The 23,893-nt window shown below is 42.0% G+C and overlaps 1 protein-coding gene and 1 long non-coding RNA gene across 2 annotated transcripts; both read right to left on the bottom strand.

Moving 5' to 3' along the window:
- Positions 1-8,012: 8,012 nt before the first annotated feature.
- On the bottom strand, positions 8,013-8,689 carry LOC121399153. The gene is made up of 2 exons (XR_005964779.1): positions 8,341-8,689; positions 8,013-8,248 (listed from the first exon to the last, which is right to left on the bottom strand). It is a non-coding gene; the product is annotated as an uncharacterized LOC121399153 (long non-coding RNA).
- A 3,599-nt stretch (positions 8,690-12,288) lies between these two features.
- Positions 12,289-22,131, bottom strand: LOC108702302 (protein kinase C delta type). The gene is made up of 9 exons (XM_018237778.2): positions 21,838-22,131; positions 18,443-18,552; positions 17,398-17,565; positions 16,794-16,885; positions 16,168-16,230; positions 15,764-15,902; positions 14,946-15,134; positions 13,609-13,737; positions 12,289-12,717 (listed from the first exon to the last, which is right to left on the bottom strand). Exons 1-9 carry the CDS (start codon positions 21,926-21,928, stop codon positions 12,583-12,585), a joined length of 1,116 nt encoding a protein of 371 aa, XP_018093267.2. The 5' UTR covers positions 21,929-22,131; the 3' UTR covers positions 12,289-12,582.
- Positions 22,132-23,893: the final 1,762 nt, after the last annotated feature.

Genomic DNA, 23,893 nt, shown 5'->3' with positions numbered 1-23,893 from the left:
AAGCAGAATTTTTCGTTTCAGCTGAAACAATTTTAGGGTTAAAAATTTAAAATTCAAATTTAGGATCACTGATTTATACGTCATATCCTTTTTATCTGTTTAAATGTTAGCTCACGGCTGTTTTCAATTATGCCTATGACTAAGTATCTACGGATACGAAACGCGTAAGGATCATTGTTTTAGCTGTTTCAATAAAGATCTTTTATTTTATCCGTTGGTCCATGGAGTGCGTGCTTCTTCGCTATCTATATTTAGTATACAAAATACAGAATTTCTAGCCTTATTCTATTTGAGACTTTCCTTGTCCTTTAAGCTACTAAAAATGCCTTATCCTTTAAACAAAACAGGCATTGTTTTTCCATATATTGCAATATATTTAAGCTGGCCAACTACGTCAAAGTCATCTCATATCTGGCCTGTCCTGCTCTTAAATTGCATCTGATTCATTAAGGGGCAGATTTATCAAAGGTCGAGGTGAATTTTCAAATAAAAAAAAAAATTAATTTCAAGCTATTTTTGTGTACTTCAACTAGGGAATAGTCCAAATTCGATTCGAATTTTTATCAAGGGTCGAATTTCGAATTGAAAAAAATTCAAAAATTCGAATATCAAAATTTATCATGTACGGTCTCTTTAAAAATACGACTTCGACAATTCGCCATCTAAAACCTGCCGAATTGCTGTTGTAGCCTATGGGGGACCTCCTAGAACCTATTGGGAGTCAATTGGTGGACTTTGAAAAATCAATGATTTTTTTTTGGGAAAAACAAATTCGATTGAATGTGATATTCCTTCGATTTGGACGATTCGAATTCGGCCGAATACGGACCTATTCAATCGAAAACGGACCTATTCAACCAAAAGAAAACCCTTCGACTTCAGTTGGCCTTTTTGAATTCGAATTTTGAAGTGTTTTCAATTGGAAATTCGACCCTTGATAAAAATGCCCCTAAGAATTTTGTTGCTTCTTTATACATTTTACACAGGGATTACGTTTTACCTGCAACTTACTTGCTGCTTTTAAATGAACAATCAGTTCATTTCAACAAATGCTTCCTTTAGAAACTTGTGTCTAACAGTAAAAACTGATGCTTTTCTTTAACAATTCTATTGCTTCGATTTGCTCTGCGTGACCTCTATTACATGTCTGAGAAGCCAACGATTTTACATATTCATACATTATTATATATATATCCCTGCCTTTTGCATTATGGAAATGTGTTATCAGAGCTTGCATATTTTAATATGTGAAATAATTTAATGTAAATAAAATTCAGCAGAGAGAGAGAGCGATAGATAAGATATTCCATGTTCCCCTATCTGTGCTGGTTCTAGAGGACAATACATCCGCAGACTTATCCTACGGAATATCAAAAGGGAGGTCGACTGTTACAATGTAGCATTAAGAAAGCACTTATTTTAAAAATTATATTTGGGAATGGCAGTATTTGTCTGCCACACTTTATCTAGTTTTCCTTCAGGGTCTGAATTTAATTTAAGAAAATGTATTGTCTCATTGAAATCATTGCACTGCTCTCTCATGCACACAGAACCATTTCAAAGCTATTTTAAAGGACAGGCCTGGCTTCTACATCTTTCACTTTTGTTTTAATTAAATTTGCACATACGCCATTTACATAGATGAATTGCTAATTCAATTGTTTCCAAAATGGGAAATAAGATTATAGGTCAGGAAAACCATCAAGAGAAGCTGTAATAGAACCATGCTTTCAAATAATCATATTAGTATCATTATTTGTCCATAAAGCACAAATGCAGTATACAAAGTAGCAGAGCTTGATAGAACAAAGCTAAAGACTACAGATGAGTCCTATACTTAAATGGCCTTAAAAGGCAAGTAGTCTGCAGAAACCTGTCCATATTTGAAGTAGTTAAGCAAAATGGCAGCTTGTACAAGTCTTAAGGGGTCATTGATGAGCCAGCTGCAGGTGCATTTGCACTAAAATGAACACATGTGTTGCATTTATTCATATCTCCCCTGTTTTTTGGGGGGACAGTCCCGATTTTGACAGCTCAACCCGCAATCCTGGAAAGTCACTTTCTCTTTGATCGCCACCACTAAACAGCCATGAAAAGATACATTTATAAAATTGAATTGGCTTTGGCAGAAAGCCCAGAATAGGTGGCAGGTGCACTTGGATACTTTTGTAACAATTTAAGATACGCAAAGAAACAATTGTAACAATTTAAGAAAAGCAGGTCTCTTGGGGAAACTGTGACATGCAGCTTAAAGGGCAATTCAATTTCATTAGCAAAACTGTAATAACACATAAAAAACACAGAAATATGTTCAAACTTTCATAACCTGCCAAATTTTGTAAAATGACCATGGTAATTAGGGGGTGTGGCCACAAAAATGGGCATGGTCAAAAAATGTTTCCGCGTGGCAAATCTGTTTGGCCCTGCTTCTATTTCCAAAATCTTGGGAGGTATGCATATTAATGCCACTCACTACAGGTGTTTGCACCCAAACATGGCAGGGTTCCAACAGTGGGTTGTGCCAATAGCTGCAGCGGACATGCACCAAACGAATCTCACACAAACATCATTTTAAATGGAACTTTAAAAAAAGTCTAACTATAACTTGCATTTGATTTCCCACCATACTGACACAAATTAGTTTTGATGCAATGAGCGCAATTGCGAGAAAATCCACCTGTGGCTGCAACAATGACAATGTAAAGAAGTCAGAACCAAGGAGGAAGCAACACACAGTCCAATTTGCAATGGGTTCAGATTCTCTAGGTAAAATTTCAGGCACAGGTCAGGGCTGGCAGCAACCAGAGTAGTCAATATCAGGCAGAAGTGTCAAGAGCCAGAAGCTCTTAGTGTATATAATGTATATAATGTAGGTAAGGCTATTGCTGCCAAACTTCAGTTCCCAATATGTTTAAACCTTTGATGTTGCAGTATGCAACAGGAGCCAGTTGATGGGTTCCCTCTGCAAAGAGAAAGACGACCACATCTGGACTTGAGCTTTCTGAATGAAGTACATGTCATATGTGCAAGGGACCCCTATACTGTATATTTAGCACTTCTAGCAGGTACTAGAATAATAAACCAAGAAGTTAACAGCAGACAGTAAAGCTTTACCATCAGTGACCCTTCCGTTATTCAATTAGAACTCCTAGCATCAACTGGCTAGCTATAAGCAGGGCCGCTCCTGCCATGATGCAAGATGAGAAACATGCCTCAGGTACAGTGCCAGGCCAAGTCAGTTGAGCACCCTAGGCAACCTGGCCGACTACATCACCATTCACCGTTGGAGCGTGCGCAGAAGAGCGGAAACGCAGAGGAAGCGTGAGTGCGCATGTGCAGAAGAGCTTCTAGCAGGAAGAGCTTCTCCTTGGCACACTCGCATTCAGAAGGAACTGAAGCCACAGCTTAAAGGAGAACTAAACCCTAAAAATTAATATGGCTAAAAATACAGTGTTTTATATACTGCCTAAGGTTTCAGCTTCTCAGCAGCAGCAATGATCCAGGATTTCAAACTTGTCACAGGGGGTCACCATCTTGGAAAGTGTCTGTGACACTCACATGCTCAGTGGGCTCTGAGCAGCTGTTGAGAAGCTAAGCTTAGGGGTCGTCACTAATTATCCAGCAGTGAATGAGTTTGGTCTGTAATATAAGCTGATGCTACAGGGTTGATTATTAAATTCTGATGCTAATTGCACTGGTTTCTGTGCTGCCATGTAGTAATTATCTGTATTAATTACTAATCAGCCTTATATTGAGACATTTATTTTCTATGTGTACTGTATATTGTAAGTGGGTCCCTAAACTCAGTAAGTGAACGCACCATGAAGCAGGTGCAGTGAATCAGCAGAAAAGAAGATGGGGAGCTACTGGGGCATCTTTGGAGACACAGCTCTTTACTGCTAAATGGCTTTGGTTGCCTGGGGTTATAACTGAAGCTCAAAACATAATGTACAACATTTATAGCCTACTTTTTTACTTTCCTTGTCCTTTAAGGACACAAGGGTCCGAATTAGGGGAAGGTGTCAGAAGAGATAAGTGCCTGGCACCCCTCTACCTTTGCACCATAGGCATGTGCAGTGTCGGACTGGGACACCAGGGGCCCACCAAAAAACCTTAGATCAGGGGCCCACAGTACTATTTTCTGCCTCTCCTCACTCAACCTCTATTCTCTTCTTTTCTTTACCTACTATAATCTATTATTACATCTATTTAGCCTATTTGTTAATGAAATAAGGAATTGCCATGAAATCGGACAAATGTTTAGAAGCAGGAAGGGCCCACTGACACCTGGGCCCACCGGGAGTTTTCTTGGTATCACGGTGGGCCAGTCCGACACTGGGCACATGCCTCTTCTGCCTACCCCTAATTCCAGCCCTGCTCTGGCAGCAGCGAGTGGCCAGTTACAAGGGGTGGCAAAAAGCCGCCTCTTGTGAATTTAAATGCCCAATTTTTAGGATTTCGCTCCGGTAGTGCAGAGAGCGCTATTGCTCATAGTTAGTTAGCCAAAAATGTGATCTATAAAGGCTGGAGTGACTGGATTTCTAACATAATAGTCAGAACTCTACTTCCTGCTTTTCAGCTCTCTTGGTTTCCACTGACTGTTACCTTGGTGCCAAAGCAGTAACCAATCAGAGACTTGAGGGGGAGCCACATGGGTCATAACTGTTGCTTTTGAATCTGAGCTGAATGCTGAGGATCAATTGCAAACTCACTGAACAGTTATGTCCCATGTGGCCCCCCCTTAAAGTCGCTGACTAACTCAGAGGAAAAGCAGGAAGTAGTGTTCTGTAATGTTAGACATCCAGTCACTCCAGCCTTTATACCAGGGCTGCCCAAAAGGTAGATTGGGATCTACCAGTAGATCTTTAGCTGGGCATTAGTAGATCTCAAGATACTAACAGCAAACAGCTTTTCTAAATCACCTTCTTCTTCCATGCTTTTCATTCAGATATTTATTATGTTAAAGTTACATAAGACATAGTTGTTTGTTAAATATAACAATATACATTTCCTCATGAATCAATATTTAAGGAATATTTTCCATGGAACAGAATGCTAACAATGCTTTTATGGATTTGGATCATAATGGGATCAACATCACTAAAATTAGACCCCACATTAGTAAAAAATGGGCACTGCTGCTTTATACTTTAAATTTTTGTCCTATAATAGAAACATTGTTTATTTTGCACAGCCTATCTATTTACCCAGTTTTTATTTTTACACTGAACTGTTCCTGTGTGTTTTTTCCCACTCCAAATGCAGTAGTCAATCAGTTTTTTTTTCTTGCAGCGACTTTTTTTTTTTAGGTAAATTTTTGCAACAGTTTCGCTAAACATTCAAAGATGGAAAAATGCCAAAATTTCGAAACTAATCCATGCCTGGTGGAAAAAAAATTACGCATCCCTAGTTATTGGTAATAAAGAGCGTTCACTAGCTTTCCTTGATAATATATTTCCTGATTTTGCAGACACACAAGGATTATTCACAATTGACAATTATAGAAAAGAAAACCGATTTGAAAACAACTTGGATAGTCGTCTCCTTCTGACGAATTAATTTACCACTTATAATTGGGATTAAGTTGTAAATTAATTGGTCGAAGGAGATGACTATCCAAGTTGTTTTCAAATCGGTTCCCCAAGTGGGTGTTATAATTTAAAGGTATTATAGAGTCACAAACAAGGTTTCTTTTCTATAATCATCACTAGTGATGGGCGAATTTATTCCCGCGATTTGCCGCCGTCGAATAAATTTGCAAAACCGCTGCAAAAATGGAAGTAGGCGTAAAAACAAAATGCTGGCGCCGTTTCGTGAATTTTTTGCTGTTTCGCAAATTTCACAGGAAATTCGTGAATTTCTCAGCGAAGTGAAATGCCCCAAATTCGCCCATCACTGATCATCACTAGTTATGATAGCATTCAACAGATTTCTCATTTTTACTTTATCCCTCCTTCTTCTGTTGTCAATGCCCATCAATACAATAACTATCATTGAACTATTTTAATATTGCTAAATTATAAAACATGTTGGTATATGTACATTTTATTGTAATATTGCAGCCATATATTCTCTGTATCTCATTACCTGCCATTTGCTTCCATGCTTTTGCCAATTACTTAAAAGTATTTTGCTTCTTTATACATGTGTTATTTATCATCTTTGCTTCATCCCAAACATCTGTCATCTTCAGACATTCATTTCAACCAGCACAATCTATTCTCATAAATGAAAAAAGGTCTCTTCATCATTCTAAGATTTGTAATTAGCACCCTCCTTCCTAACTAACCATCTGTTCAAGATATGTTCAGCAACCATCTCATCTTCTTAGAATCTCCAACCTGCTGCATCTAAATCAGTCTGCCTTAGAAAACTTTCTTTCTACAGAAACATCCTTAACTTCCAAAATATATATATCCTCAGTGGCAGGATTTGTTTTTGTAGTTTGTAGCAAAGTTAAAATCACAGCCAGTTCACGTGACCCTAATGTTAGTCTCCTTCCGATGTCCTACGGGGCAGGGTTTCAAGATAATATTGCTGAATATTTCATAAAGATAAAATGACTTAAAGAAGAACTAAGTGAAAACACTTGCTTGTAGGTGGCGTAAACTTTAGGAGCAAATGTAACAACTTTTTCATTAAAGTGGTAGTTCACCTTGAAGTTAACTTATAGCATGGCCAATTCTAAGCAACTTTTCAATTGGTCTTCATTATTATTTTTTTTATATAGTTTTCAATTATTTGCCTTTTTCTTCTGACTCTTTGCAGCTTTCAAATGGGGGTCACTGACCGCATCTAAAAACAAATGCTCTGTAAGGCTACACATTTATTAGTTGTTGCTACTTTTTATTACTCATCTTTCTATGCAGGCCCTCTCCTATTCATATTCCAGTCTCATATTCATATCAATGCATGGTTGCAAGGGGCATTTGGACCCTAGCAACCAGATTACAGAGATCACAAACTATAAAATTCACAAATGCTATCCTACTGAATATCCTACTATCCTACGAATAAATCGTGAAAATCTGACCTTTTCATGGAAAAATCATGAAAAGCCGACATTTTCACAAAATGTCATAAAAAATGGAAATTGACGCTGGCGTCCAAGCTGACGCTGGCGTTAAAGTCCGTGGGCATCCGAATAGTGTTGGCGCGCGCCGATTTAGACGCAAGTGATTTCATAAGGCATAAAGATGGAGCAGGCAATGTAAGCCTGACAGTTAAATACCTTTATAACGGATATGGATGTGTTAATAAAATAAAGAATTTGTTTTTCATATTTAATTTGAAAGGGACTTTTATTATACAGCTTTTTGTGTCTGTATGACAGGTCCCCTTTAAAAAGATTATGGCATAAAAATGTTTTTGAATGAATTTACAGTACCAATCCAGGGCTTCAGAAATTTGACCACAGCAGCTCCCCAACTTTTGATCTCATTAGGTCCTCTGAGCATGTGCAGTGTCACTGACACACACTAGTGTGCTCAGGCCTGCTCATGAAAGGCTCGAGGTTTCCATCTGTCATAGTAGCTGGCGCTGATAAAGCATTAAAGGGGATGTATGGTCAAAATAAAATTTTAATCCCGCTTTTGCTTTGGGGAGTGAATATAATATCAAATAATTCTTTTTTTAGACATCTTTTCTTGCAGTGCAATCGTATCCCCCACATACCTGCTCATGCTTCAGCAGCGCGCAAAACCTTCACGGCCCATCTCTTCTTCTTGGCCCACTTGCCTCTTCTGCTAGTCCCGCCTGACCAACACCAGAATAAAGAAGCCCTTTGACACTGAAGCAAAATGGACAAATGCACCTCTGGGTTAATGCAGCACAACTGACAACTAATATCCCTCCAGTTTGGTATTTCTAGAAACAACCCACCGCCAGGCTATTAGCTGCTCCTTAACTGTCAGCCAAAAACACACTTTTTCCACCCTTCTATTATTCATTACATTTTTATAACAGAAAAAAAAAATGACTGAAAGAAATAAAAACAGGCAAGATATATTAAGTCATTTTTGTTAATATTTATTTTTGTTTTTAGTATTAGGATAGTCAGATCAGGTTTGCAGGTGTGCTTGGAATTAGTTGTGTAAGTCGGGTTCTTAGTCTTAATGGACCACTTGCTACTGGTTCCAACTATAATGTCAGGCCCAATATTTTGTTCAAGTCTATTTGGTCCAGGTCCCCATGTGGAGTTGATTCAGTGCAGTTCATGGCGCTCCATTGTCTCTCTGATAATTGCATTCTGGAAAAAAAAAAAACAAAAGTTACATTTCTCACAAAAATTTCCATGAAAACTTTAATAATTATATATTGTTTGAAAGTGCAAACCGTTACCTGTTTAGAGGCACCATCCTTGCTTTCCTACATGTAGAATTTAAGATAATATCCCTCATAGAAATTTGCGGTTTGGCATGAAAGGAAGGAAAAATAGATTAAAACAGATTTATCACCAAATCCCAAATACAAGCTACAAAAACCTGCTGAATATTTAACTACAACTTCTTCTACTTAGAATGATGGGCAATATGTATGGGAACCAGCTGCCTTATACAGGGCTGTTCTCTGAGTGTGAAAACTGATTCTACTGAATACGGTCAAATTCCCCCCCAAAAATGAATTCTACATACAGGTATCGGACCTCTAATGCAGAATGCTCGGGGCCTGGGGTTTACCAGATAACAGATCTTTCTGTGGGTCTTCATACCTTAAATCTACTAAAAACTTATTTTAACATTAAATAAACCCAATAGGATTGTTTTGCCTCCAATATGGATTCATTATTTCTTAGTTTGGATCCAGTACAAAGCTCTGTTTTATTATTACAGAAAAAAAGGCAATCATTTTTTAAAAATGTTTAATTGTTTGGATAAAATGGGAAATTACCTTCCTGTAATTGGGAGCTTTCTGGATAATGGGTTTCCAGGTAACTGATCTCATACCTGTACCTTTTGTTTTCTAAGGCATCTTTGAATTTTTTCTCCATCTCCATCTGTGCTGTTGCATATCCTCAGGCAAAACTGTTTCAGAACTGCTTGTATTGAATACAGTCAAATTCCCCCAATATGAAGTCCATGTACCTATTGTGCACTAAAAATGCTGCGTGAAAAATTGGCCATTGACTTCAATGAGTTTGGCAATTTTTTTGTGTTTTACAAATTTGTAGTGAAGAGAAAAGGGTCAGATTCACCCGAGCCAGGAATGGTAGAGAAAGACTATGGAGTTGCACTGAAGTTGAGCTTTTGAGGTGCTAACAATAAAGCTTGTGGCATCAGCAGGAGAGATTAAATCATCTCATGGATTCATCACACACCACAAGCTTGATGATACGCCCTGTTGCTTATCTGGCACCTCAATCAGCTATTCCCCCAGCACAATACAGATAGAGAAGTATAGGTAGAGAAATACAGATAGAGAAATACAGATGGAGAAATACAGAAAAAGAAATACAGAGAGAAATGGGGGCCTGAAGTGGGGAGGGCCAATGGTGGATGCCAAGGTGAGGAGGGCTGATGGTGGGCAGGGCTGATGGTAGAGGTCCAAAGTGAGCAGGGCCATTTTAGGGGGCCCAAGGAGGTGTGGCCATGGTTGGGGAGAGCCGATGGTGTGGGCCATGGGTGGAGAGGGCCCGAGGTAGGGAGGGCTGATGGTGTGGGCCATGGGTGGCAAGGGCCGATGGCGTGGGCCATGGGTGGGGAGGGCTGATGATGTGGGCCATGGGTGGGCAGGGCCGATGGTGTGAGCCATGGGTGGGCAGGGCCAATGGTGTGAGCCATTGTTGGGGAGGGCCAATGGTGGGGACCCAAGGTAGGGAGGGCAAATGGTGTGGGTCATGGGTAGGGAGGGCCCATGGTTTGGGCCATGGGTGAAGAGGGTAGATGGTGTGGGCGTGCTGATGGTGTGGGCCATTAGTGGGGAGGGCCCATGGTGTGGGATATGGGTGGAGGTGGGCCAATGGTGGGGGCTCAAGGTGGGGTGGCCGATGGTGGGGGCCAAGGTGGGGAGGGCTGATGGTGGGAGCCAGAGGTGGTGTGGGCCTGAGGTGGTGGAGAGATGGTAGGGCCGATTGTGTGGCTGCTTGTAAGGAACAATAGGAAGGGGCCTATTGTTAGGCCTAGAGAAAGGGGCTGGTGGTTAGGCCAAGAACAAGTGGCCGATGGTTAGGCCAAGAGAAAAAGGATGGAGGCACAGAACAGTAGTTAAGACAAGAGAAAGGGTTCGAGGCAGGGGCCGATGTTAAGGGCCAAGGGGCAGGGGCTGATGTTAAGAGCCATGGGGCTGATGGTAGAAGCCCAGGGCCGATGGTGTGGGCTGATGGGTGGGGAGGGCCAATGGTTTGGGCCATTGGTGGGTCGATGGTTTGGGCCATGGGAGGGGGGCCGATGGTGTGGGCCATGGGTGGGGGTGGGCCGATGGTGTGGACCATGGGTGGGCGCAGGCCGATGGTGTGGGCCATGGGAGGGGTTGGCCGATGGTAGGGGCCAGAGGTAGGGAGGGCCGATGTTTTGGGCCATGGGTGGGGTTGGCCGATGGTAGGGGCCAGAGGTAGGGCGGGCTGATGTTTTGAGCCATGAGTGGGGAGGGCCGATGGTGTGGGCCATGGGTGGGGAGGGCCGATGTTTTGAGCCATGGGTGGGGAGGGCCGATGGTGTGGGGCTGGCCGATGGTAGGGGCCAGAGGTAGGGAGGGCCGATGTTTTGGGCCATGGGTGGGGTTGGCCAATGGTAGGGGCCAGAGGTAGGGAGGGCTGATGTTTTGAGCCATGGGTGGGGAGGGCCGATGGTGTGGGCCATGGGTGAGGAGGGCCGATGGTGTGGGCCATGGGTGGGGTTGGCCGATGGTAGGGGCCAGAGGTAGGGAGGCCTGATGTTTTGAGCCATGGGTGGGGAGGGCCGATGGTGTGGGCCATGGGTGGGGCTGGCCGATGGTAGGGGCCAGAGGTAAGGAGGGCCGATGTTTTTGGCCGTGGGTGGGGCTGGCCGATGGTAGGGGCCAGAGGTAGGGAGGGCTGATGTTTTGAGCCAGGGGTGGGAAAGGCCGATGGTATGGACCATGGGTGGGGAGGGCCGATGTTTTGAGCCATGGGTGAGGAGGGCCGATGGTGTGGGCCATGGGTGGGGTTGGCCGATGGTAGGGGCCAGAGGTAGGGAGGGCCGATGTTTTGGGCCATGAGTGGGGTTGGCCGATGGTAGGGGCCAGAGGTAGGGTGGGCTGATGTTTTGAGCCATGAGTGGGGAGGGCCGATGGTGTGGGCCATGGGTGGGGAGGGCCGACGTTTTGAGCCATGGGTGGGGCCGATGGTGTGGGCCATGGGTGAGGCTGGCCGATGGTAGGGGCCAGAGGTAGGGAGGGCCGATGTTTTGGGCCATGGGTGGGGTTGGCCGATGGTAGGGGCCAGAGGTAGGGAGGGCTGATGTTTTGAGCCATGGGTGGGGAGGGCCGATGTTTTGAGCCATGGGTGAGGATGGCCGATGGTGTGGGCCATGGGTGGGGTTGGCCGATGGTAGGGGCCAGAGGTAGGGAGGGCTGATGTTTTGAGCCATGGGTGGGGTGGGCCGATGGTGTGGACCAGAGGTAGGGAGGGCCGATGGTGTGGGCCAGAGGTAGGGAGGGCCGATGGTAGAGGCCAGAGGTAGGGAGGGCTGATGTTTTGAGCCATAGGTGGGGAGGGCCGATGGTATGGGCCATGCGTGGGGAGGGCCGATGGTGTGGGCCATGGGTGGGGTTGGCCGATGGTAGGGGCCAGAGGTAGGGAGGGCTGATGTTTTGAGCCATGGGTGGGGAGGGCCGATGGTGTGGACCAGAGGTAGGGAGGGCCGATGGTGTGGGCCAGAGGTAGGGAGGGCCAATGGTAGAGGCCAGAGGTAGGGAGGGCTGATGTTTTGAGCCATGGGTGGGGAGGGCCGATGTTTTGAGCCATGGGTGAGGAGGGCCGATGGTGTGGGCCATGGGTGGGGTTGGCCGATGGTAGGGGCCAGAGGTAGGGAGGGCTGATGTTTTGAGCCATGGGTGGGGAGAGCCGATGGTGTGGGCCATGGGTGGCGAGGGCCGATGTTGTGGGCCATGGGTGGGGAGGGCCGATGTTGTGGGCCATGGGTGGGGACAGGCCGATGGTGTGGGCCATGTGTGGGGTTGGCCAATGGTAGGGGCCAGAGGTAGGGAGGGCCGATGTTTTGAGCCATGGGTGGGGAGGGCCGATGGTGTGGGCCATGGGTGGGGTTGGCCGATGGCAGGGGCCTGAGGTAGGGAGGGCTGATGTTTTGAGCCATAGGTGGGGAGGGCCGATGGTATGGGCCATGGGTGAGGAGGGCCGATGGTGTGGGCCTGAGGTGGGGAGGAGCGATGGTGTGGCTACTTGTAAGGAACAATAGGAAGGGGCCGATGGTTAGTCCAAGAGAAAGGGGCCTATTGTTAGGCCTAGAGAATAAGGCCGGTGGTTAGGCCAATAAAAAGTGGCCGATGGTTAGGCCAAGAGAAAGGGTTGGATTAAGGGATCAGAGGCAGAGTCTGATGTTAAGGGCCCAGGGGCAGGGGCCGATGTAAAGGGCCCAAGGGTAGGGGCCCGATGACTGGAACAGGTTACATTTTCCAGCTGGGACTCAGGAATGCAAGGTCCTGAATCATTGTTGAGCCACCTGAAGTGCTGATAAATTCCATGTCTTCCAGGAATGACAGTAGCTCTTTCTGAATAACATTGGTTTCCACAGCTGGTATCTGCAAGAAAGAAATTATACATTCATTTATTTTATCTCATTCATTTGTGCATTACAAAGATACAAGGCACAAAATTCAGTCTGGAAACAGACTGTCTGGAAACAGCAATGTGGCTCAGATTATTTGCCTAAAATCTAACTAATATTTGAAGGCTTGAATGTCTTATGCCCATGGCAAACAAAGCGTCACTTAAGTGTGAAACTTTAACTTAAATCAGGGCTTTACAACTTGTGCCCCATGCTTTACACTTTTGCTATTGTCAAGTCACAGCACTTCTGCTAAGAAATACAGATCACTGGCATACAGGGAACAAAGAAACCACCACAACTGATAATAAATAGCTGTCCAGGACTCTTTCCTTGTATGACACTGGCACTCTGCATTTCTTAGCATGGCAGCAAGAAAATTCATTCATATCCATAATGTGATGGAGTTCAATGCTATAGAAAGCAGGTGAAAAGTGGGGTATACTTGAAAGAAGAAAGGAGTAACACAAAGAATGTGAAGAGGTCACAAAAGGACACAGAGAAAAGTGGGACATTAGGTAAATGGGCAGATATGAAAGAAGAGCATGAATGGGTGAAAGCAAGTTATAAAGTGATACATGAGGAGAGGAGAATAGAACACATGAAAAAAGAAGGATAGAATTGGTGAGCAAATGGGGAGCGGGTAGAAGCACAGAGCAGGATAATTATGAAGATTAGAAAAAAGAATTTTAAAAGGAGAAACATTTTGGGTAATTTTTTTGAGCATCACTGCTCTGTGAATTTGGACAACACTGCCCTAAGGTGATGCTGAACTACAAGTAGGCCTAGTGGTTGTCATTGATCTTTATGGTGAATAAAAGGAGGTTGGGGGATAAAGCTGGACCTTCTGTAGTGATGTACTTACTGCTCTTGGCTTGGCAGGGGGTGAGATCTTCATATTCTCCAGCGCTGTCCAGTCAACAGATTGATAAAATCGGTGCTGCCTTATGTCTCCTGTTGTGCCCAGGCGCTTTGTGGGATTCTTCTCTAGGAGCTAAAGAGGAAACTTCATTAAACATTTTTATGGATTCAATTACCATAGGCACATGGCACAAATTGTTTTATTCTGGGAGACTTTTCCCTTTCACTGCTAAATGCCTTAGTGATGCCTTTAAAACTTTCTAAATGTTGTGGTAGAGTGACCAAAACAATGTGGGAAAAGGTGTGTTTTCCCTTTAAGATCTCCATAGTGGGAGAGGTAGGCACCAAGATGGGTGTTAATAGACTGAGAATATGTTCTCTGTTTAAAGGCTTTGGTGGCCAGGTCCTGGAAGCTGGAGTATTCTGGAAAGAACAGGCAAGCCAGGTACTCCAATCCAGTAGTCCAGGTCACGGATTGGTGCTCATCTTCCACAGGAAGGCTGTCCTTTGGAAAGGTATTTAGTTCTAGTGAGCCTGTTAGGAAGGTCTCTCAGAGCAGGACACAGAGCAGGAAGGATACTGCCTGTGTGAGGAACTCCCAGAGGGACTGGGGGTGCCATTTGCCACTGCAAGGTGCAGAGAGAGCCGAGACCTAGTGACACAGAGTCTGTCTGAGAAAAGCCAGGAGGCTGAGCAATCCCCCAGAAGAAATGTGAGTACAGGGGTGACCCCTACTTATGTGTTTACTTACTGGCAGTCCACAAGGGGCCCAGTTTAGTAAGGGAACTCTTCATGTGTGAAGGTAGAGCCCAGTGGGAAGGATTTATTTTTATGATTTGTTTTGTATCCTGAAATGGTCACCCCTGTATGTAAATAAACTGCCTTAAAGAGAAGAAAAGTGTCAGTTATGGATCCCGCAGCTTACAATGTCTATTAACTGAAACTCCTTTTTATGAGTGTGAGAATATATCTTGTGCCAAAATCAGCTGTGTGTGTGTCTGTATCCAAGCCAACTCAGTTCTTGTGAGTACACAAGACAGGACTAGGGATTCGGCATTTCAGCAGGATTCAGATTCGGCATATGCAAATTAGGGAGGGAAATTGCGTGACTTTTTGTCACTAAACAAGGAAGTAAAATATTTTATGCAAATTAGGATTCAGATTTGGTTCGGTATTTCACAAAGGATAGGGGGTTCGGCTGAATCCAAAATAGTGGATTCAGTGCATCCCTAGACAGTACACTGTCCCTGATTCTGCTGTCAAAGAACTCTTTCCTGTTTAAAGATAGTGTGGTTTTTGTGTTGCTTTAGCCGTTACTTCCCTGCATGGATTCATACCCACCTCCTGCAGCAGTTCTCTGAAATCGCTGCTGAGATTCACTGGAAAAGGAGGCTGCTCATACATGACAGAATGGATCAGCTTCTGAATGGAATTCTGGCTGAATGGATATCTTCTGGTGGCCATTTTGTAAAGCATAACTGCAAATGCCCACCAATCCACTCCGGCATCATATCCAGTCCTTGAAAGAATCTAGAAAATCAATGAGAAATTCTTTATTGAATAATTAAAAGCTTCTTCTGGAACCATTTCTTTAACAAGTTCATCATTTTAAATTACAGTATAAGGATAAGTAAATCGAAATTCACTAATATATGGTAGGTATTGCCCAGTTCATTCAAAGTTTTCCCCTAGGCTGGTGCTTATTCAGAAGAAAATGCACTAGTAGGGTTGCCACCTTTTATAAAAAATTTAACCGGCTGCTGGGGGCGGGGCCTCAAAGGGGCGGGCCGTGACGTCAAAAGGGGTGGGGACGTGACGTCAAAAGGGGCGGGGCCACACCACAGACGCTAGAAGAGGCAAAAGAAAAGGTAAGTTGCAGGGGATTGGGGCAGGCCGAGGGCTCCTTTTGATCGTATTACAAATTTATTGGCAGCTACATTGCCGGTAAATTTGTAATACCGGCCCCGGCCTTGGCAGGAATTTTACCGGCGAGGCCTGTAAAATACCGGCTGGGTGGCAACCCTATGCACTAGTCATGGGAACTTCCTTGCATAATGTTCCACATCCATCGTAGATGCCTTGCCTGTCATCCTAAGTATAGCCTTGGTAGTAAAGTAAAATCCTTGTATCATGTTAGTAAATAAAACTGAGTTTCTCACCTCTGGAGCCATGAAGAAGTAGGTTCCGAACAAGCCATATGCCTTCATGCCAGGAAAAATCCCTTCTGCAACTGTGCCAAAATCTGCGATCTTCACATGTCCCTCGGCGCTAAGCAAAATATTTGGCGGCTTCAGATCCCTGAAAAACAATAATTAGAAGAATAGTTATTAGCAATTGGATGTAGAAAAGAAGGAGTCAGGATAGAAGTCGTCAGGATAAAGAGGCAAACATATAGGTGTTGCCACTGCATTCATACTGTAGGGTCTGATTGGGTCCCGCGGGTATACGTAATCTTTATAAACCAAAAACTGCAGGTGGAAGGTGCTGAGGGATATGGGTCGGTTACAGTTGTAGTAATAGTGGAAGTGATAGATTAGGGCTGATGTGGAACAGTTTTACTTACCGGTGCACAATACCACGTGAATGAAGATATTGGAGACCAACGATCACTTCAGCCGAATAGAAGCTTTGCAAAAAACAGAAAACAATATCAATTATGGATCATGTCTTTGGGAAACATCAGCTAAATTTTTTCTTTGCTTTAATACCTTGGTAAATGTATAATAAAATAATAAACTAACACCCTTTAAAAAAGACTCCATAAAATAGCACCCTATATACACAGGTTATACCCTATATACACACACATGTTATAACCTATATACACACATTATAGCCTATATACACACACATTATACCCTATATATACATTATACCCTATATACACACACATTATACCCAATATACACACGTTATAACCTATATACACACATTATACCCTATATACACACGTTATACCCTATATATACATTACACCCTATATACACACACATTATACCTATATACACACATTATATCATATATACACATGTTATACCCTATATGCACATGCTATACCCTATACACACGTTATACCCTAGATACACACATTATAACTTAATTATTTGGCAAAATCATTATTGCACACGTCTCTTTAAGATAATTTTTATGCTCCCTCAGATTGCTCTTTACAGTTAGCTTGCTACTTACATTATGCTGTCCCTGGTAAGTTGACCTTCCGTATCTATTAGGTCCTGCAGGTTTCCTCCTCTCACGCGCTCCATAACAAGGAAAGCATGCAGCTGGGAAATAAATGAGAAGAGACTGAAACATGGGAGACACTAGGCACTAAACTGAGTACAGTGATAAAATAGTATCAATCCTTAGACCAAACCAAATACAGAAATCACAAACATTCATAACCCATCCGGATAGTAAAAAAGTACTAAATGGCCAAGCAGCATCTGCAGGCTTCTTTGGAACTAGAAAAAGTTAATCCTTCTGCAGACAAATGTGTGTCTGTGTAAAGGGTTAATCACAATCCAAACTTTAAAGATAGAAAGCTGTGTAGGGCCTATTTCTTCAATTAATCTGGAGCCAAATGACTAGATGTATCAACTACATATAGGGCCAAGCTGCTTGATCTAGTCCCTGTGTGACCCCAACCTTATCTTGTAGCTGTAAAGAAGGGCATCTGTGGAGCTATAGGGGTATAAGTCTGTGGTGATCATATAGAGCAGGGCTCCCAACCTTCTAATCAGTAACATTTTCTAATGTAAGGCCACTAGCAAATCAAACTGATTTTCTATTGTACCTTTGTTTGGAATGCTGCATATCCACGACAAAGAAAGGGACAACGGTCGGATGTTCTGAGGGCACGTGCCTCTGCCAGGATCATGTTGACATGTGCTTGTTGGTCTTTCTTCTGCAAGATTTTAATTGCCACTTGCTCTCTGCAGTTGGTCAGTGATGCCAGCATAACCTAGGAAAGACAAAATTAATCAGATAGTTTTAGTAAAGATACACCGATCAAATGATTCTCAAACATGAATCAAAAGTTATTTGTAAATGTAAGCGCTGAAACACAGTATGTTCTGCTCCTTTCCTTGACTACTCACACCATGAAAACACTGCATTGGCAGGTAGCTCATCTGTAGCCAAGACTCCAATTCCCACAATGCCTCGTTCTGTGATGAGCAGAAATAAGAAGAACAAAAGACAAGAGCAAGGCATTGTGTGGATTGGATTCCTAGGTGGAAGAAAGCTTATTTCTGAATGTCTCTGTAGACTGAGGAGGGAACAGGAAGGGACACACAGGAAAACTACTTTTTAATCTCAGTTTTCATAACTCTGCTTGGATGGAAGTGAAGAGGTGCTGTTGGGATAAATGCTGAATAGTTTCCTGTACCACATACTGTACCAACTCCCAGCTGTCAACTTTATAAATTACACTATTATTACCGGCTCAATCAGTTGGATAGCAGTAGCTTGGGTGATTTCTTGAAAAACAATAATAACAAAGGCTACTGTGATATTAAAGTCTATAATTAGTATAGCTATTGGTGTTTATAGTTTATATATGGGAGTATATAGATGGGTCAGTAGAAGTGTGTGTATATAGGTACACTTGGGTGTGTTTGGAGGGGTGGAACTTGATGGAATTTGGTCTTTTTCCAATCCAAATTAATTACATTAATGATGTAAATTCAACCTAAGACATTTGGGTTATATGGGAAGTCCATCTTATTTACCAAGATAATTCAATCCAAAGCAGTGATACATACCAACTAACTATCAAACTTGCCTTTTCTAAATACTATACACCTCAAAATTCCAATTTCTTGGAAGCAATCACTCACCTTGCCGAAGGTTCCATTCCCCAGTTCCATGTGGAATTGATAGTTTTTGATTTTGTGGGGATTGGGCTTCTTTGCTGGAATGCAAGGTTGTTTCACTCCACTTCCTTCTTCTGGGGGGAAAGGATAGAAATTAATAATTCATATTGATAACATACTGTGAAAGACAACACAATGACTGAATAAATGTGAAAAGTTGCTTTGTTACTACTTATCAGTCACTGTATATCAATGTATTTTGCTGTAAATGTATTGATTAGTTAAAGAAGACCCATACTGTATCTAACTGGCAAATAGCAAATATGACAAAAAGGTGTGCAAGACATTTCTTATGTTGCGTTTGCTTTACATTAACCCACAAAGGCAGGTGTCTTGGGCCTTTGTCTGCTTCTGCATTTGTGAGTGCACCTGTTAGTGTTCCTTTAACAAGGACTTGTTCCCTGGAGAAATCTGCACTTTTCTCCTTGCGCTGGATTGAATCTGACCCAAAGAGCAGAGAGCAGCATCACAAGATGCAGATAAGCCCTATTCTTCCCATCTGTCATGGAGCAGGTGATAAGCAAAGGGCCCTGTTTTATCATGCACCCCCTGCATGTCAGTTCTGGGTCAGGTAAAGATAATAATGCTGATTCAATAGTAGACTGAATAGGTAAATACCTATAATCTGAGAAGCCCTTTGAAATTCCTCTGGCCAAAGGGTTGAAACAATAAGGTAGTGCCACCATATATGAAGATAGTCCCTTCTATCAGAGCTACCCCTAAATCAAGTTGGTGGAAAACTTGGAGCCTATGACATGTTTGTGAGTTGTCGTAAAACACCATTGATATACAGGCATGTGAACCGTTTTCCAGAAAGCTCCGAATTAAGGAAAGCCAGTCTCCCAAAGACTCAATTTCAATCAAATAATTCACATTTTTAAAAATGACTTCCCCTCTCTCTTTAGTAATAAAACAGTACCTTGTACTTAATCCAAACAAAAATAAAATCCATGCTTTTTGGATGAAAAATAATTCATTGGGTTTATTAAGTGTTTAAATTATTTATCAGTAGACAAAAGTTATGGAGATCCAAAAAGGTTAGCAGGTCCTCTTACTGTATTAATTTATATGCTGTTTATTTGACGCCAGCATTATTGGAATTCATTCTGAATAGATGACCACATTTTCCAGGTCTCTAGCAGAAAGGAAATTAACTGTTACCGCAAATCTCAAACTACAGTGACCTAAGGATAGGATTTCAGGAATATTTTCACATAATAATGTAACACCACAGTCTGAACTACACCAAGGGCACTACTGAGTGAGTTTTTGCCTAAATCTATCCTGTGACAGGCGATTTTTATTCATGTCTGTTATTATACATTGGGGCATCATTAAAGGGGGGTTCACCTTTTGGTTAACTTTTAGTATGCTATAGAATGGCTAATTCTAACAAACTTTTCAATTGGCCTTCATTTTGTATAGTTTTTGAATTATTTGCTTTCTTCTTCTGTTACCAGCTTTCAAATGGGGGTCACTGGCTTCATCTAAAAAACAAATGGTCTGTAAGGCTACGAATGTATTTTTATTGCTACTTTTTATTACTCATCTTTCTATTCAGGCCTCTCCTATTCATATTCCAGTTTCTTATTCAAATCAATGCATGGTTGCTAGGGTAATTTGGATCCTAGCAACCAGATTGCTGAAATGTGCAAATTGGAGAGCTACTGAATAAAAAGCTAAATATCTCAAAAACCACAAATAATAAAAAATGAAAACCAATTGCAAATTGTCTCAGAATATCACTCTCTACATCATACTGAAAGTTAATTTAAAGCTGAACAACCCCTTTAACATTTTCTTACCCAGTACAGAAATGTGTATGTGGCTACAGTCTTCTTAGGACACTGGGAGTTCCAGATAAAACCACTGCAATGAGATTAACCTGTGTATATAAGGAGTCCCTGTTTTTTAAACATCTGTTAACTTTAATATATATACTGTCCACAAATGAGTACCAAGCATTGGGTCTTGTAGCAAACAACAATTAAATAAATAACAAGCAAAGTAACTCACTTCAAGCGGAAGTGACTTTTAGTATGATGTAGAGAGTATATAATTTGCAATTGGTTTTCATTTTTTATTATTTGTGATGTTTGATTTATTTAGCAGCTCTCCAGTTTGCAGTAAGTATCAGATTAGCTGTGGCTGTATTAGGTAACATCCCTTTTATAACCTGCATAATTGTCCCAATACATATTCCAGGATTCTTTATCCTTTTTCCTTTCATTTGACCATATCCCAGGGCCACTTAGTTATTTTTCCCACGTGTTACAGGGCCAATACAACAGGGCCACTTAGTTATTCTATAGACTTGACACAGGGCAATTCATAACATATAACATTAATATCCAAAACATATAATAACATGATATATTTTTAACTGCCCAGTCTTTAGAATAACTAAGCGGCCTGTTGCATTTGTATTGGTCCTATAAAAAGCTTATAAAATAACTAAGTGTCCCTGGAGGGGCTGTGTTAGGATGGAATGGCTGACATGCTGACAGGGGGTGAACACTGTCTTATGGTATGTGTAATATAATGCGTTTTGTTTTTTATAATTCATTTGCATTAATAAATGCTTGAAATTAGTTACTTTTCACATTATTTATTTAATTAATAACCATCAGTTAACTTTATCCTAAGAAGAATTATGGAAATAACTAACTTTTCCCTAAATAGCATCCAAACTTGAGGCTAGGTATCTAGACACACAGACATTTTAGATGGCAGCAATCCTGTTAAGTTCATGAAAACCCTTACGCAGCCTATTCTTCAGTTTGGGAACTACTGCCTTTAAAGGGGCCCTTTCATCCTACGAAAAAAGTCTGAATTGTTTTCGATCAAGTTAATACTGCAAAATAAATGTTACTTTCATTATATAAATTCTTTAAATCTTGTTTTCTTCAGTCTTGGAATTCGCAATCAAATCAAGCAGACAGATGCCATTGTGTGGATACTGTTATTTGTGTCACCCCAAAATCTTGTGCATGTGCCTCAATGGGGGACCTGATGGCTATGTCTATACACAGGCTGCACGATTATAGATTGTAAATGAGGAGTGCAGTGACATCTAGAAAGTGCTGAATGGAAAGTGAAAATAATCTACTGCTCCACCTATATATCTGACGCGGGAGAGGCAATATATGATTGGCAGCTCCAATTTTTAAATGCATTTATAACAGGAGTATTTTATTAAAAAAGAGGTTGTGTGTTTAATTTGCAAAGGACTTTTATTATACAGCTTTTTCTGTAACATTGCAGTTTACAAGGGACAAATTACCAGGTGGCAATGAAACTTTTGGTAATGTTAATTAAAGAATAACTTCTACAACAATGTTCAGGCTGGTTCTCCTTACCTTCTGCTGGATCTGCCTTTCTCTTCCTGCTCTTCTTCTTCTCATGCTCTGTTCTGGAGTTATGTGAGCTTTCCTCCTCCTTGTTGGTCATCACCTTGATCCTTTTGGATGACTCTCCCCTCGCCTTTTTCTGCTTGAGTCGATGAGCTACAGATATATGAAGGTATTAGTGTATCAGCCATTTAGTTATGAGGGTGTTACATATTGGTTCACAAACCCCCTAAGGGAAAGAGAGCAGCGAGTAACAGTTTGAAGGCCAGTTAGGATGAAATCTGTAGAGAAACCTATTTGCTGTCTAATGTTCACCCCATATGTAATAAAATACACAATGTTTGCCCGAGTACAGTAATCAAGAGTACAACATTTTAGCTTTCAGTCAGTAAATCTTACCTGCTGATTGGTTGGTGTAGGTGACAAGACCAGTAGCAAACTATGCACCTTTTTTATACAGCTCCACTAGTTTCTAATGGAAGCCCTTTCTGAAAGTCAGTTAGGATGATTTTTTCCTTAAAACACTGTAATTACCCAAAGAAAGAGGCAGTTGGCAAATGATGCAAGAAGGACTAGATCAGTGGGGTAGAATATGGCTAATCTGCCATAGATAAATCACTAAGGCTGGTTTTGAGCATAGGTAATAAATATCATCAGCTAACAGCAAACGATCACATCTTTTATTCCATTTTCCAACTTGTAGGTGACTGATATCTACATGCTGGTTGGCTGCTGTGGGCACAGGTGACATTTATCACTTACTTAAACCAGACCCTAAATCCCCAAAATAACCAGAGTACAACAGGAAATGTATTAACACCAAATCTCCTTTAGATTGAGCTTCTTTGGGTTACTAGACATATAGGCAATCTCCATAAATTTCCTCCCAACTGTCCTTCGGGCTAAGACCAACTGACAAACTAAAAGGGGAAAATAAACTTTCTAAGCAGGAAAAGCTCTAGAATAAATTCTATCATTTAATTCATGATCAGAAAGCTCTTACCTTCTGTTGGTTCTCTTGCTCTCTTCTTGCTATTCTTCTCCTTCGCTTGCTCTTCTTGGTGCAAGTTCTTATCCTCCATTTTGGTTCTTGTAACCTTGATGTTTTTAGGCTCCTGTTCTCTCTTCTCCTTCATTTTCCTTTTCCTCGTGAGCCCACGGGATGGAGTTTGTTTGGACCCACCCATAGATGATGGATGGATCCTTTAAACTTCAAAATCTTTAAAAAACGCTTCTCGCAGGGAGACGCACGGAAAACACTACTACACGCTCTGAGTAGAGTGAAAGCTCAGTGTCCAACTGTCACTGAGCAACTGTCCCAACTGTCACGTGACTGTGCACATTCTGCTGTGAATGACTACATCGCATAGTAGCAAAACTCCCTGAAACTCCCTGCACCTTTATTCTCATGAACAAATGTTTGCAATCTGCTTTTATAGTTTTACTGTTGACCTTATTGGCCTTAATGTATAAGCTGTTTCATTTTCATCTGACTAATATAGACAACTCCCAGCACCTTCTGTTTTAATGGACAAGGTTCTCTTGGGGTAATAGTGACTATACTATAGATTGTCAGCACTAAATTAGGTGTCCATGATATTTTGGGGACATATGGCACATGCAGTCACTTCAGGTAGAGCAGTGCATGGGTCCATGTCCCTCCTTTCTAGGAGGGTCTTTTTCTCATTGCATGCAGATAATATATGTAAGAGGGGCAAGCCGGGGAGGGTGATTTTCAGGTAAGAGGACAGAGGATTTCCCTTAGCTGAGGCAGGGATTGTGCCCCCCTGGACACAGCTGTTAGACACGGTTAGGGCTACAAATTATTATCACACCAAACACAAGTAGTAAAGGGGACAGAGTTTATTTTGTCCTTTCTCCAGCTTGCATCCTCTGTGACCCTCATCTTTTAAGCTGGTCTATTGGCACCCCCTATAACCTCATTAAATCATCACCCATGTCTGAAAGAGTCAGTACTGGACACAGATCATCTTATGTAGGAAGGGGGAGGAGACACAATGAGCTGGCCCAGAGACCACATGGTGTGCTGCTACACACAGGGAAA

Source organism: Xenopus laevis, chromosome 9_10S, assembly GCF_017654675.1.
Source record: "Xenopus laevis strain J_2021 chromosome 9_10S, Xenopus_laevis_v10.1, whole genome shotgun sequence".
Classification (NCBI taxonomy): domain Eukaryota; kingdom Metazoa; phylum Chordata; class Amphibia; order Anura; family Pipidae; genus Xenopus; species Xenopus laevis.
This window is presented reverse-complemented; position numbering and strand designations above follow the sequence as displayed.

Bases quoted from the DNA above. Each gene is read 5' to 3' on its own strand.
- LOC108702302 (XM_018237778.2), bottom strand. From the start codon at position 21,928: ATGACCAACAAGGAGGAGGAAAGCTCACATAACTCCAGAACAGAGCAT. The intron at 17,566-18,442 runs GTGAGTGATTGC...TGTCTTTCCTAG, and splicing joins GGAATGGAACCTTCGGCAAG to GTTATGCTGGCATCACTGAC. The intron at 16,886-17,397 runs GTACAATAGAAA...TTTATTTCCCAG, and splicing joins ATGCAGCATTCCAAACAAAG to CTGCATGCTTTCCTTGTTAT.